The 16,651-nt window shown below is 36.5% G+C and overlaps 1 protein-coding gene across 2 annotated transcripts in view; it reads left to right on the top strand.

The window, feature by feature from the left end:
* PACRG (parkin coregulated) overlaps positions 1-16,651 on the top strand; it is a 221,312-nt gene that overhangs the window by 122,129 nt on the left and 82,532 nt on the right. For both annotated transcript variants that reach the window (XM_068185239.1, XM_068185238.1), the window contains exon 5: positions 4,452-4,601. In XM_068185239.1, coding sequence (XP_068041340.1) covers positions 4,452-4,601 — 150 coding nt within the window. The remainder of the gene's footprint in view (positions 1-4,451; positions 4,602-16,651) is intronic.

The following is a 16,651-nucleotide window of genomic DNA, read 5'->3' as shown; positions in this document are numbered from 1 at the left end:
AGGTGCCCTAATACAATAGGTACGAGACTCTGCAAATGGTACCAAACAGCAACAAGCATAATGGTTCATCTACCATGAAGATGTCACAAAGGTTAAGTTGACCTGTGCCCTGCATCAAAACTGCTTCCATAAAAAGAGAATCAACTGGTTATTTTAATAGGAGCGTCCCATCAGCAGCTAACAGAAGGCTCGGTATGCAGACTGGACCCACTTCTTGTGAAGGTCTGATGCCTCCCTGGGGTCCGCAGGGGTTAAAGATGTGAAGAGAAAGCTTTCTCCCCTCAGGTGGCCCTCAGATTATTATCCATTATTTATTTTTTAGGCATGCAGTGATAAAGTCCAAACAAGATGTCTGGGGACAACTGAGACTTCAAGGCTATGGGACAACCAGTTAAGCCATCAGGAGTGGAAGTAGTTCTCTCTTTTACCGTTCCAGTTGCAGAGAATGATGAGGAAAGAAATAGCAAGAGCCAGCAGATCAGTATTTGGCTCTGAGGCTGGTGCCACTGGAAGGATTTGGAGTTTTTTGGTTATGGATTGGTTTAAATGACATGAGGCCTACTGGCACCTGTGTCAGAAGGGGAAAAGGATCTTTGCAGAGGAGTTAGCGGAGTTCACTGAAAGAGATTTAAATTAGATTTGAAAGGGAAAAAGGATCAAACAGGGCTCGCTAGAGATAAGCCTGGGTGCAGCATGCCACTCTTCGAGGGACAGTGCCAGTGAAGTCCTTCAGTCATGTTTTGGTAGAGTAGGGATGGAGATCTGCAGCTTTTACCCGCTATGGCCTCAAGCAGCTGGAAAGCCCAGCTAGAGCTGCCCTTGCAGAGACCGTAGCTGCCACGTGGACGGGCGCTCCAGGGCGATGGCGTTTGCCTTCCTGCTAGTGCTGAACGCTCCAGCGTGGGCACACAGCTGTGGCAGCTTCAGCTGAGAGGAAATGAAGGGACGAGAGAGGCACACTTTGCCAGCAAGGCTGAGAACTTTTATTTCCCGTGTGGCTGCAATGGTGGTCGGAGCAACTGTTCCCAGTGCAGTGCAAGGCAAAATGGCCCCGAACAAAGACTTGCATTAGGTTAAATAGGGGGTGGGTGGACACGGGTGGAAAACCCCCTTGCCCAATAGGGACAGACAACAGGGGAGTGACATAGAACATAACGACCTATGGGAACATAACAGAGGTGGGTACAGGGCTCTGGGACAAAGGTGGGGTGATTGATACAGAACTTTCTGTGAAGAAGCAGGGAGTGGTTACAAGATTGACATGTAAGAGCTCCCGCGGTAGACAGCTTGGAGCAAACCATTGTGAGGGGGAAATAGGGGTACAGAGAACCAACCTAACTAACATTTATTAAAATCCCTAACTAAAGCAACCCAACCTACAACAGAGATCCATGTGAGTAAAGTGGTGGCTGAAGGCCTTTTTGGGCAAAGTGTTCATGCAATGATAGACTTTTCAATTATCAGAGCAGTAAGGAGACAGGTCAGCAGAACTGCTGCCTTGGACTTACAGAGAGCAGACTTTGGCCTGTTCAGGAGCATGTTTGACAGAGACCCTTGGGAGGCAGTCCTGAAGGGCAGTGGAGTCCAAGAAGGCTGGATGTGCCTCAAGTAGAAAATCTTAAAGGTTCAGGAGCAAATTGTCCCCATGTGCTGAAAGATGAGCCAACAAATGGGCCTGACTGAACAGAGACACTTGTCTGGAATTCAGGGGATAAAAGAGATTTTATGACTATTGGAAGAAAGGGCAGACAAGTCAGGAAGACTAGAAGGTTGTCGTAAGGTTATACAGGGAGAAAAATAGAAGTTCCAAAGCCCAAGTAAAACTTAATCTGGCTGCTGCCATAAAATATAATTAAAAAAATATTTCTATAACTATATCAGAAGCAAAAGGAGGGCTGAGGAGAATCTATCTCCAATCTTTATGCTTGTAGGGGGAAGTATAAGGACATAGGATGAGGAAAAGGCTGAGGTGCTTAATGCATCCTTTGCCTCCATCTTTAGTTGTAAAACCAGTTATTCTCAGAATAGTCTGAGCTGGAGATGAGGATGGGGAGCAGGATGAAGCTACCATAATCCAAGAAGAAATGGTCAGGTACCTGCTACTCCACTTGGACAGAGACAAGTCTATAGCATCAGATGGGATCCATCCAAGAGTTCTTCTAGGAGTATTTGGACAGCCATTTCCACTTACATGACATACTCTGCATGCCTAGAAATAAGGTTTCTTACAGTCTGGGACAGCTTCTACACTCCAGAAGTACTATTCCTGGGAGTGGGTACAATTTTTTAAAAATTAAGAAGCAGTGGTTTCTGTCAATTATTAATTTTTATATCCCTGAATTAATGTGTGTGTATGAATAATTAATTTTACTAATTTGTAATAATTCATAAAATTGAATATAAATATTCATACATGCTTGTATGCATAACATAACTATTGTACTGAAAATTGCCAGTGTTAGTGATAATTTCCCTATTAGTTCAGTGAGCTATTATTTATGTGTATAACAAGTTAGTAGTGAATAAATCTATACATTGGAACCCCAAAACTTGACCTTCTAACCACTCTTCCATGAAAATGAATAATGCCTGTTTCTCTCTAACAGAGTATTTCTCTACCTGAGACTTGGACCCAATCTTTAAAATTGTATCTGGGTATCTCTCTTTGCTAAAGAAGCCTTAGAACATGCATCCACAAAAGCATAATTTTGAATAGCCAGCCTCTTTGCTGGAACTTAACGTGAACATGCTGCATTGTTGGGCTTCCTGTTCACACATTATTATGCTCAGAGACAATATGAAATTAAGTTCAGCCTGGTAACTACAGTAGGGACTATTGCAGAAAAAATGTGGAATTCAGTCAGTATGTTCATTTAGCAGTATTCCTTTAACTTGGATGAGGTGTAATAGTACCTTTATACCTTGGGCTTTCTGTTTTTTAACAGTAGGTTCAGTATGTTGTTCACAAGCATGCCAAGAGGCATGAAGGGAGATTATTTACTAGTTGATTTTTGAGAATTGTCTCTGTCCATTCACATGACCAATCTGCCCTGCCCTTGGTTTGGAGAGCTACCTCTGATTTTTAACACTCAGCAGGCATGTGATAAGCAGAAGAAGCAGGTGGGGTACAATGCATTTGCTTAAAGAGATGGAAAACTGACATTGCTCCTTTGTGAAAATACTACTTCATTTCCTATGGAATGGCATTCCTGTGCACTGATAAAACTCAGCACAGGAAATACTGAATCGTAAAATTGTAGAATCATAGAATCGTGGTTTGGGTTGCAAGGGGCCTTTAAAGATCATCTAGCTCCAACACCTTTGCAATAAGTAGAGATATCTTTGATCCTAATACTTCCATTTGAAGAGGCAGTTCTTGAAGAAGTTACTAATAACTCCTCTTCAAATTTTGTTGTGTTCTTTGCTACAATTTTTTTCTAAATTCTTATACTTCGTTATGGTGTCTTGGATCACATATTTATATATGTCTGTGTTTATAAAACATATTAATGAATACGAGCTTATCTTTATCAGTTCTGTGCCGGTGCAATGATGTAGAAGTCTATGTAACTGGGCAGAACACTGGCGTATTAGACCAATATGTAAGACCTTAAGAAATCTGACAACTGCTCACAAATTTATCCAGCTGCATAATTTCAGAAATGATTTTATAAATAGATGGATTTGCAAGGAAAAAAATACTCGTATTTCAAGCATGACTCATTTTTAATTACAAGAGAGAATGCAAAGTACTTGCTTTTAGTAAAATTAAGAGATGAAACTAGAGGTTTTTGTGAAATGTCTTAGTGTCATAAGATTAGAAGCATGACACTGAAAACTAAGAGAAACATCTAAGTAGGATAGACAAAACCTTTTTTTTTTCCCTAGAATGTTTTTCTTTTGAAAAAAGCCTACAAGGTTTGTTTGTCGGGGTTTTTTTTTTCTATAAACATTTGCTTCATTGTTCTGATTCTCAGAATAGTAGGAATTGTCAGTTGAATGAATAAAATTATCGTGAAATAAATGAGTACAAACATACAAACACCAATTGTTGCACTAGAATGCATCTGTTGTCAACCTTTGCAGGTTGTCTTGCAGTTGTATAGTTCCATTGGCCCCAAGTGGTACTTACTGAACATTTAGATTTCATTTGTTTGGACCACGCCAGTATTACCCAGGCAGCATGAGGGAATAATGAGCTGCATTCTTTGGGTTACTGAAGAGTCAGCACAAATTGTAGGAACAAATAACAATCAGACAAGGCAGTGTTTTATAACATCAGGACTGCAATCCATCTTTGGGATCTTTCTAAGCTGGGCTAATAAAGGCCCACTTACAATTCCCAACAGAGTATAGTTTGATTAAATTTGTCCATTAGAGGACTCCTCCCCCTCCCTTTACAATTTAGAAATTAATTCTGCTTTCTGCCTGTTGTTCTTTTTTCATCACAGATGCACTGAACCTTCGTAACCGACAGGTCCTCTGCACCACGCTGAAAGTCATCCAGCACCTGGTGGTGTCAGCTGAAATGGTGGGGGAGGCCTTGGTGCCCTATTATCGGCAAATTCTCCCAGTCCTAAGCATCTTTAAGCACATGAATGGTGAGTTATCCTAACAGACACTGTGTCTTTCAACTCCTAAGGCAAAAAGGGGCTTGAGGCAGGGTTAATTAACAATGTAGTTAAGATTTATTACTGTATATAAACTCAAATCCATTTGGAGCTCTAAATAATGTAAACTCCCCCTCTTACTATTCCCTAAGGATGCACTGAAATTAACAATTTCATTTATTACTCCTTGCACGTACAGTTTATTTAACACAGTACAGAAGCAGTGAAGCAGTTCTATAATCTTCCAATAATTAAATTGTAAACTTTGTAACAGTCTTTTGAATACATTAATAAATTGCAAAGCTTTTTGCCTCCCTCCAACACGTTAGTTTTGTCCAGCTGTTTTATTCAATTCTGTGCTCTCCACAAGCAATTTGCTGCTACCAGAAGGTTTAGGAAAGATTAAAAATAAAAGTAGAGATCAAACTAATTAATTTGAGGGTCGAGACAACTCCATGTCCTAGAAGAATTTCAAGTTAGATGATATCAAGCAAAACAGTGAAGTTTGAAGTTATTGCTGCACACTTAGCAGGTTTCATTATAGAGAAATTTAGAACTAATTTATATCTACAGTTAAGTATGTGTTTTCTTTGTAGAGCAGATCTCGCCAGTTTCAGTCTTTAATAACTGGTACTGTGAGTTCTATATACTGTGAGTACATTTACACCACAGTCATCAGCTGAAATCAACTTGATGTATATTGCTTTTGCCAAATTAATTTTTAAAATATTTTTGGTAGTAAATCTGTTTGTACTTATTTTCAATTATTTACAAAGTTACGGACTTAAAACTTCCTATTATTGACTTGCGGCTAATAGATGAAAAGAATTTAATTCCTCACAAGCTTTCAAAACAGGGTTTTCATTAAATTCATGGCATTTTAATAGTTCTCTGCAGGACTCCTTCCTATTATACTTTCTGTTTGCCTTACTGAAGAATATAATACCTTATACTCACTCTTTAGCAAGTATAAGAGTCAAATCAGAATGAAAAATGCCTGTTCAGAGACTTGAAGGCACAAATGAAATTTACATTTTAGATCTGTTTAAATACATGTACGTCTCTGACTTTACTTAGTGAGAAACATTCAGTAACATGGAATTTCACAAATGCAAGTCTTTTCTGATGACAGTTGTGGCTTTCCAGAAGTTGTGGGATGAAAGGTTATGAGTGAAATATGTTGGCTGAACTTAAGCAAATTCAATAGGGCTCCTTATGAATTGGAGGATTTTTCCCTAACAGATCTAATTTCGGTATCTGGCACAAAACAAGACTGTAAAAATGACACTCATTGATTAATGAATATACCACACATGTTTTTTTCCAAATTTCCACCTGAAGTAGCCCATAAATTCTCTCGACTGGGCTTTTCTACAGTGATTTCAGATTAATAATAGGGAAAGCTCATGTGCAGCCAGGTACATAGCTTGGCAAGGCATTAAACACATTCTAAATATATCTTCAGTTCTGATTATATTGTGAGCAAAATAAAATGTATTTTCAACATATATGCATGATATCTGTGCTCTGTGAATTTGCACCTATATAAAACTACACTAAATCATTATATTTGACATTAAAGAATTAAAGCCCCAAAAATAAATGAAATGTAATAGTTCAAAATTAACTGATTTTATTAAGTCATTAGTTTTTTAGAAATAAAAATTTTGAAACTTTAGTATTACCAGGAATGAAATAGATGCTATTTGCAAGGCCAAGCACGTGAAACTGTTCAACTTCTTCAGTACTTATATGGGGATGATAGGGAATACCTCTGTTTCCTCCTTCCACAAAAAGATTATGTTTCATTCCTCCTTCACTGGTGGTTGACAGAAAATGAAGGGTTCTTTCCTCCTCTTTCTATCTCACATAACCTAATAGGCAGCTGAGGTGCAGGTGTTTACTCCCAGTTATAAGATAATTGCAGACTGATCTGGACTATTTTCTTCACTTTTTATTGTTACAGGTGAAAGATGGGGCAAGTGAAGTATACTTCTTTCTTCTTTTCTGTATAGCTTGTGAAAGTAAGAACTGTGGTGCATCTTCCTGGACTTGTATGATTGGCAGTCTATTAAGTCAGACACTGAGGAAGTTTGTCCAGAATTATGTTAACTGGAAGAAGCCACGTTATAGTCATTGTTACCTCATTAGATCAGTATCTATCTGATGAAAGGAGCTCTTTCCCAAATTCAGCATCTGTGAATACCACTTTCAGTAAACAAGATTATCGTCAAGAGAATATTAAAAAAGAAAAAAAAATATTAAAAAATTAAGGTAAACTTACCTAAAGTTCAAGTTACCTGGTGAGCAATTTAGAACAAACCAAAATGATTCTTCATACAGTGTGTGTGATGTGAAGCTCTGGAACTCCCAACCCAAGATTCTTTAGATACAAAAAGTTTCCATACGTTAGGTGGAGGCTCAGAAATGTCATAAAAAGAGTATATTGCTTGTTTAATAAAACACATGTGTCATTGCTATTGGTAATTTTTGTAAATTATAAAAAAGGGGAGCATTGATGAAAATAAATTAGGAGTTTTAATCATTGGAAGCGTATAAAACATGTCACCCATCTGAATCACAAGATACAGGTTTAAAATTAACCAATGCAATCTAAGTTATAAATGCCAGGGGGAAGATCCAAGCTTCCTGAGACAGTCTGTGTGAAAGCCAGAGGATAAGGTTCCATTAACTTCTGAAGAGTCTTGTTAGTGAGCAAGGGACTTTTTGGTGCACAAAACATATTTGGTGTGTCTGAATTTGCACCCTCTCTGGAACTTAGGCCCTGACTTTCAGTAGATGTTTCTTTTCCCTCCGATTCCCGAGTGCCCTGCTGCAGAGCATTAAGACATGAAAGAGCAAAGTTCTGCTGGTGCTGCTACCACTCGTGTCTTTATTGGTGGAGACAGGGAGAGCAACCTTGCCATCTGGCCAGAGTGTGCTCTGAAACAGGGTTGAAGCTTTCTGCTGAAACTCTTAGCCAGAGCCAAAAGGTTGGCAGGAGAGCAAGAGAAGGGAACATGAGTATGTTCCAGTGATTGAGAAAGAGAAATACTGCTGCAACACAAGAGCTGTTTGTCTATTTTCTGGAGACTGGAAGGAGACTAACAGTCTCCAAGCAAACTTCCCAACATAGGGACTATTATACAAATTTGCTACTATATAAGATAAGAAACTAAAAATGTCATGATAGTGCTTACTAAGTCTTATTATGTACTCTGTAATGCCACTATAGTTAAATGCCTAAGGTAAATGTACTCTTATAAAACTCATTTAAATCTTGTGAACAGGGAAAGAAAATTCTGTATAAACTCAAATGGAACTATTCTTTTGCATCACAAATGCCTATCTTTTTTAATCTTATTTTCTAAGCTGTCATTTGTAAATCTGTGAATTATCTGGAGTAAATACAATTTAAAAAAAATACAGTAAGTTTGTTATTTTATGAAAGCAGACAGAAGAGAAAAATAAATGAGAAAAATAAAAGAGAAAAAGAGAAAAAAAAAGAGTCTTCAGAGCCTGGAATATTCTATCAGGGTGCATTTATACCATAATGATGTCTGAAAGAGAAACCAATTCATTAAAAGTATTAGACTTCTAGGAACGGCAAAATTCTCCTGTTTGATTTACCTGACTGGTAAATGAAAATGTCATATATTTAGTTTAACAGCTATTTTCATGTTATCAATTTGTATTATATGGAGCAAGAACAGTTTTGCATATAAAATAAAGTTATATGAAACAAATATTATTAGGATTTACAGGCCTCAAAGAGAGAAGGGTGGGGTGTCACTGCACTGTGGAATGTACTTCTCCAGCATGGCAATTTCATCTGTGACTTGTTACAATCACTGTGAGGTAAACAGTGGAAGTAGGGCAGCCTGAAGTTTCTTTTGACTGCAATAAAATTGCCTTGACACTATCAATAAATTAAAGCTAACATAAACTTTGGACAGTATCTACCTATGTAGCCAGTCCTTGAAAATAAAATTTTAGAGGTATGACTGAGAATACCTGATGCAGTTGTATTGTAGCATTCAACCAACTGTGAAGCCACAAAGCAGAATTGTACTGCATGCTTTACAGCACCTGAACTTCACTTGAGAAAAAACATTCCCTTGTCTGAAAGGTACTTCACATACTTTAGAGAACTCTATTTTACAAAATACAATAATATTGCATAGACTCTAAAGGAAGAAGCAGGACCTAAGTGTTAAATGGCAAAAGCAAAAGACTGTGCCTAGAGGTACAAGTACTCCCTGTGTTGGAGTTCAAGTATTTTCAGAACTGCCTGTGTATTCCAGATGCAGTGATGCTCCTCGAAGTGGTTCATCACTATTAGTAAGAAGCAGCAATTATCCTTTAATATGATTGAATATGCTCTAAAAAAAAATCTCTTTCCCAAACCATTTCAACTGTTTGCTTCTTCCTCTGGGAAATACAAAAGTCCTTTCAAAAGTCAGTCTTGTTCTAAAATACTTTGCATCTTGCCACCTCTGTTTTCTTAATTTCTCCTATGAACTCTGAGATTTCAGACTATTCTCAGACAACTTTTCTCAGAGTTCCAGTGCTACTAGCTTTAGCTTTTTTTTTTTCTTTTAAACTGAAAATGGAGATTCCCAGAGAATTAGCTGATTCATGGTTGAAATTTGCATAAAAACCATTTAATGCCATAAGATTATTGATAAAATAAGCCATGCTAATATATTAGTAACATAAACTGTATTCTGCAGTTTTCACATTGTTCTTATGCTTCATTCTGACACTTATTCTGCCTAGTCCTTTGCATATTTTGCAAGATGTTCATTATTTCTAAGCTCTCTTTGAATTCCATCATTTATAATTTCTGAAATTTGAGAACAAAAATTCTGATGTGGCTTTAAGAATATACACTTCAAAAGAATAAGACCACTATGACAACACAGATCTAAGTGAAGAAACTAGTTTTGATACATTTTCTGTTTTTTTTTTAATATATACCTTCAGTACAAGAGGATTCAGGATGTTCTGATCCATCAACATTTAGTGAAAAATATTATGATTTTCCCAAAATGGCATCTGCCAGTAAATCACCTTTTTAAGCAGATGAAGACAGATTGATTGCACTCCAAAAATGTTATTACCATACTGCTGAGAAGCAAAATATATTTTTGTCATTCCCAACTGTGATTCATGATATTATTTCAACAGGCTTTCTGTGAATTACAGTTCTAAGGATATTTATTTAACAAATATTCTGGCAATGTTTTTAAGAACATCAAAACATTTCTCATCTATGACATCTGCTGATGGTCTTTTAATGGTATTTTTCAAAAATGTCTCAAGTTTTTTGTCAAGAATGTCATCCTGAAAGTACAAGTCTCACTTGTAGTGAGACTTTATGTACTTTATGTTGTAATTGAGTAAGCAAGAAAGTGATCCTCAACCATTATTATCTGTTGTTGTCTCACCTTTTTTTGCACCAGTCTCATTTTTTTTCAATGACCACTATTGCATGTGGATCTACAAAAAATTCACTGGAACTCTGAAGCACAGAAATTGGAAGTTACCAAGATCCACCTGTATTGGAGCATTTGTTGCTTTAGTATTTTCAATACAAACCACACGATTTTAGGGTGATTATATAGTAAACCTCTAAAGTGTAGTCAATACTCTGTCAGGTACTTTCTAACTCATTAAGAGAATCGTTGCACTTAGATCATAATTGCTGGGTAACTTCTAATTACTATCTCATTTCTTAGCTGAAAATACAGCACAAGTCTGTGCAAAATAGAACTGATTCAGCTGTGATTAAATTGAAGCTATTCACACTTAGCACTTACTTTTAATGTGTTAATAGTCTAATTAATTCAGCATCTTGAATTTTTCATGCAAGAAAAATGAAAAGCTTCCCATGTCAGAGGGTGATACATTGCATCCAATATTTTCTTTTTCCCTTTTCAGTTTTTTAATTTTTTGGGTATTATGACTCACGAAAATGAGTTTTCTATGGAATGAAAAATAGCGCATGTATGAGTTAGGACTTCTGAATTCACAGAAAATTCTTCGACAAGTAAAATATGGAAACATTAAATTCTTCCTGTGCTTCAGTAGAAACATCTGTAAAATTGATGCACCTGAAAGGACTTGTAGGCCTCAATCTGCATTTTGTTTTGCAATTAATCAGAGCTTTCACAAAGTACCAGGAGTGTGGGTATGTATGAGAGTGAAACATAATTTTCATAGAGTTAAGGATTCATATAATGCTTTGCTTTAATACACTTTTTTGATTTGTGTTCCTTTGGGAAATACTTCCCTGTGGACATACCATGTTTGAGGAAGATTTGGACATTCAGGACTAGACTTGTGCAGAATTACAGTAGCATCTGTATGTCTGTTTATACTGGATGCTATTAGCTGTCTTAATATCAGCAGGTGTGTATCTGGCCTCCAAAGGAGACAAGGAAGTATTTAATTTATCTGAGAAGTCCATAGAGTAAGCATGCTTTACGCACATCTAATGCATAGCTGTAGTACTATTATCAAACCAATATATGCATAGTTATTTTAATTTATTTTGCTTTCAGCTTTATTTGTGGTTTGTTTGGCATTGGGTTGGCTAAGAAGGCCAGTGGCATCCTGGCCTGTATCAGCAATAGTGTGGCCAGCAGGATGAGGGAAGTGATCATCCCTCTGTACTCAGCATTGGTGAGGCCACACTTCCAATCCTGTGGTCCAGTTTTGAGCTTCTCATTGTAAGAGGGACATTGACGTGCTGAAGTGTGTCCAGAGAAGGGAAATGGAACTGGGGAAGGGTCTGGAACAGCTGTTTTTATCTTTTTGCAGCTCAGGGAGGTAGGGGTGTTTAGCCTAGAGAAAAAAAAAGACTTGGAGAGGATCGCGTTTGCTCTCTACGACTACTTGAAAGGAGGCTGGAGCAAGGTGGGGGCTGGTCACTTCTCCCAAGTAACAAGAAATAAGACAAAAGGAAATGGCCTCGGGTTGTGTCAGGAAAGGTTTAGATTGTATATTCGGAAAAGTTTCTTCATGGACAGGGTTGTCAAACATTGAAACAGACTGTCAGTGGTGAGGTCACCAACCCTGAAGCTGTTTAAAAGACTTGTAGATGTAGCACTTTGGGATATAATTTAGTGGCGAACTTGATGGAGTTAAGTTCATGGTTTGACTTCATGCTCTTAGAGGTCTTTTCCAACCTAAACAGTTGTATAGTTCCATGCTATTTAAAAAAAAATAAAATGCAGGTACAATTTTGCAAGCTGGAACTAGAACCCAGTTCTCAACTGCTCTTTGACTTGTGTAACTGCTTCATATGTAATTTCTTCTTTAGGCAGGAGTTCTGAACTCTTTGCTGAACCTAAGTGAACCACACCTTAAGGGATGGTGCAGGCTGGTACAGATTCATCTAGAAAAATGCTACCCACAGAATCAGCTAGTTTAGCACATGTCCCAGTTTGGTGGAATTACATATCCATAAGTTCACAGTTCCCTAGCTGTCCCGGGTAGATCAGAACTTCACCTGCCATTCTGCAGTTGTGGATAAAGGCCTTTACGTTTTGGATGAGTAGAGTTCATATATGTGCCTGAACTTCTAATTTTCAATTGATTTGCTATAAGCAGCTCCCTGTGGACTTTGTCACTCTTTTCAGTCTCCTGATTCAGTTTGCAAAGAGTTGAGACACCTACATTTGTTCTCTAGGTATTAAGACTTTGTTTGGATCTGCCCATTACAATGTAAATTGTTTTTACAATTGTGCCCCTTACAATTGTAAAATTTGACTATTGCCCCTCCAGCTAGGAGTTATTCCTTTCTTCTGGGTAATTTCTATATTTTCACACAATTGGTTTGCAGTTGGTTGTTGGAATTGAGAAGTGATTTCTTCAGCTGGACTTGTGCTGTCAACTTCACGTAGAACTACTTTCAGAGTACACACTAAGTAATTCTGAGAAAATATTTGTTTTCTGCACAATTCTCTTTTTTTATATGTTTGCAAACATATTTGCCTTAAGTTGGAGGAGACATGATTTCAGCTTGTCACATTTATTAAGGTGGCATATTTTTTTATTTTAAATATACATTGGAAATCTGGGTTCACATAATAATTTAAAGTTGATTGTGTTTGTTTATTGCAGATGTTTTTATTTGTATGCTCAATTAGTATTTCTGTTCTGAGAAAAATATTTCTGTGAAAGTCAGTGTGAGGATGCCAAAAATCAAAGAAATGTGCTCTGCACCTGGCTTTCTGTTCTTATATTAATAAAAATAAACCCTAAAACCAACAGGTAGTAGGGAGAGAGAAGCTTGGGAGAGAGGGAAGTCCTTGTATGGATAACAATTTTCTTGTGGCATTTCTCTGTCTCCCTCAAGGAAAACAGATTAAAGGCCCATATAATGGAATGATACCAGTGGGAGCATAAATATTGCAATGTGATTAAACCACCAAAATACTCAGGTGATTAAAGTGCTTCAGGTCTTTCAGTTATTATTCTGTTATATCATTTCATCTAATTTCAAGATGTTGTTTTTTTCATAGTTTTTGAAGAACACTCTAGGCAACAAAATTGATTTTGTGAGGCCCATAGCGTTGGACTATTGATTTATTTTTTTATATTGCACATCCATCATCTTTGTTTTTAGACACTCCAGCAAAAATACGTATTCTTGTTATAACATCATCTGGCTGTCCCAGTACTGATGCAATTAGTGCATGGTAATCTTTGTGTCCTTGACAGGACTATACTAGCTGAGCGGTGCCCTTTTGACTTTTCTTATTTGAGAATTAGGTGAAGTAGATCAGACATTTATGACCAGAGCATTTGCTTACTCGTGTAATCTAATTCAAAACTTAGAAGTTTCAGCTAGGAATTATATTTTTTGGGGGAAAAAAAGTCAAACCAATCAACAAACCAAACCAATCCAAACAAAATCCAAAAGCAAACAAACAATCCCCAGAATACCATATTTTATGTTAAACCTTTGCAATTGTAGACCATATTAGGTTCCCTGTTATTTTTGCTTTGAAAAGGTAATCCAACATTCAGCAAATGTAAGAAGCACCAAAGCTATCATTCAACTCTCTCTCTTCTCACTTTATTCTGGGTATTATGATACAGTTTCTAAGAAAAGGAATGTGTCAAACTACATAAGAAGAAATCAAATCAATATATAATTAAGGATGCTAATAATTTTTCAGATTTAACAGTTGTTAAGCTACCCTCGAGTTCAGTTGACACATGACAGTGATGGAGTTACTTGTGCTTACTTTCTGCCTTTGATTCTCCAGGTCAGTGATCAGAAACCCATTTAGGGATAAATGAAATGGGAAAGGACTTTGGCCAAATACAAAGCAGAGGTTGTCACATGGTACTGTACTTCTTGTCTCAATGCAAAATGCTTTTTTTACTTTCATAATGCTGGATATTGGTTAAGACATTGATATTCTGATGTAATTTTCTGTAATGTCAGCAGTAATTGTATACATTCTTTTTCACTCCCAACAATCCCTGTGTATTGATATGTTGTTTCTTGTTTTTTGCTTAATGTTCAATTCTTAAAGACAGTAGCAGATGCATTTCTGATGTATTTCTATGGTTTTTTTAATGAGTTAATAATCCATGGTCCCTGACTAGGATTCTGAAGCTTTACAATAGTTCAACTACATAACAATGATGTGGCATTAAACTGAGCTAGGGATTGAGATTTGAAATTAATTTTAAGTATAGTTTCTTATATTAAGTATATTCCTAAACATTATTCCTTATATTTCTCTTATGAGTATGTTGAAGTATAAGGTAGTAAAAACAATGTTGATCAATTTATTCTTTTATATACTTTAAGAGAGCAGAAATTCTAATTAGACATAAAAATTCTGAATATTTCTGTAGCTAGCAGAGTGTAAGGAAAAGCATACAAATTTTAGCAAATAACTAAGGAATGAAACTGGATGCATAAAATGGAAATTTTTTTTTCAAAGAATGTTGTCCTGCAAACCTCACCTTTGCGTCTGTCAGCCCTTCTTTTACCTCTTAGCATTTTCCCACATTTTTCATTAATTTCCTAATATTGTATTTTATGTTAGCCCTACTTTTGAAGACTTTATTTTTAATTTTTTTAATTCAATTTTGAGAATAAAAAATTATTTTAGTTTTACTGGTTTACTATTATTGTCAGTATCTTTGTGCAAGAACGAAGAGTCCTTCAGCAAATGCCACTAAAATAAGTGAAATTTTAGAAATTTTAACTTAAGAATTACCTTTAAGCATTAACTCCTGCTCAACCAAAGCAAATAGGAGGGAGTATTACAGTGAAAATAAAGTTTTTTATTACATCTATCCAGTAAATTACATGTTTAATAAATCTAGCCTCACTGAGGGAAGTATAATGCAAGAAAACGGTATAGATCTTTTTTGAAACTAAGAAAGAAAATTACCTAACCTTTTCATTGTAGAGGAAGTCCCTGAAATTTCTGTACCTAAGAGATATTTCTGTGATGTACGTGAAGGTACTTCTGCGGATTTTTTTTTTTCTTGAGATGGTTTTCCTGCTTGTTATCAGTTGAATATTTAGAAATTTCAATCTGTTCCTTGCCATTGTCTCAGAAGTTGTCCATCTGTGTGTTGTGGTTTCATAAATAGAGTATAGTTTTCAGCCATGCTGGATGGACTGAGTGTGCATGAGAGAAATGAAAGGAACCAAGACATATGCCAAGATACCTGAATCTCTTTAGGTGGCTGTATCTTGGTTTGATGAGAACCAAACACTAAGAAAAAGTTTTACTGATAAATAAAAGAGTGTGATGTTAAATGCTGATCTATACTTTAAATGATACATTATATATTGTATTCCTGACTAGCAGTGGAAAGAGACAAAATGTATTCAGAAAGGCTGGATATGTGAAAGTTTCATATTTGGAGCAACTTGTCTCCACTGATTGCAGGGAGAGCCTGGAGAGGTTAGCCTTTTTAGGGGCAAAATTATCTCTGGTGAGTGCACTGTCCATGGGTTAGATTTCAGAGAGAACCAGACTGTCCCAGTAGATTAATCTATCACAAAAATGCCAGTTGCAAATCAAAGCTAAAGAGTGGAGTGGTCATAACAGGAAAATCTTCAGAGATGTTAATGATTACAACTTAGAAAATAAATGTAAGGCATATGGATAATTTGAGTTGCAGTTGCAGTCTCTGTAATAAAAACATTATGTGTTATGCTATTTGAGCAGCACCACAAATAGTTTTCACAGGCATTATGAAAAAGCAGGTTCCCTGTGGCACCAGAGACATGTTTGTTTGGCCCCAAAATCTCTTCTTGAAAGATTGTTTGTATTTTCTTTCTGTTAAATTAACTCACATACGCCTTACTTAACCACCTGCTAGTAACACAAAAAGTTTGGTGAAATCAGAATAAAAGCAAATGATTTTGTTGCCTTGGAATACTTTTTCTCTGATGTAAACAAATACTTGTCATAGGGAAATGACTGTGTCATAGGCCCCCACCAGGAAAAGATCCAGCAAATTTAAATGATCAGGAGTGGTTGGTTTAGACATATTTCTGTGTGAAAGGGAAAATCATGAACCTTCCATCTGAAATAATGCATGTGTAAGGATGGAACCAGAAAACATGAGAAGAGTGTGGGTGTGGGGGTGTGTGTGTGTGTGCAAATTTTATTTTTTTAATGAAGGCAGATCTATAGTGAAGATTCTGTTAAATTATTCCTGCGAGTTTAGCAATTCAAGGTTCTGTTGAGGAGATGCAAAGATTATTTCCTGTATTCTTGAAAACTAAACAGAGGACCTCTTCTACATATTTTTATCAAACTTACAGAAAGTATTCTTGCTTCTTTGGCTGAAACTGGTAGGTAGTGAAGTGTCATTATTTCTTGTATATAATCCCAGAAAAATCCCATGAAACTCAAAATAGGAGCAGAGACTAGTTTATGGAGGCCAACAGGAAAACAAAAATTGTATGTGTGGCCTTAAAAAAAAACAACTCCTTGTTAATTAGATTTCAAAATATTACAGAACTTGAATGGGGTATATAGTATAGG

Source organism: Anomalospiza imberbis, chromosome 3, assembly GCF_031753505.1.
Source record: "Anomalospiza imberbis isolate Cuckoo-Finch-1a 21T00152 chromosome 3, ASM3175350v1, whole genome shotgun sequence".
NCBI lineage: Eukaryota > Metazoa > Chordata > Aves > Passeriformes > Viduidae > Anomalospiza > Anomalospiza imberbis.
The sequence above is the reverse complement of the archived record's forward strand: the minus strand, read 5'-3'. Positions and strand labels throughout refer to the sequence as shown.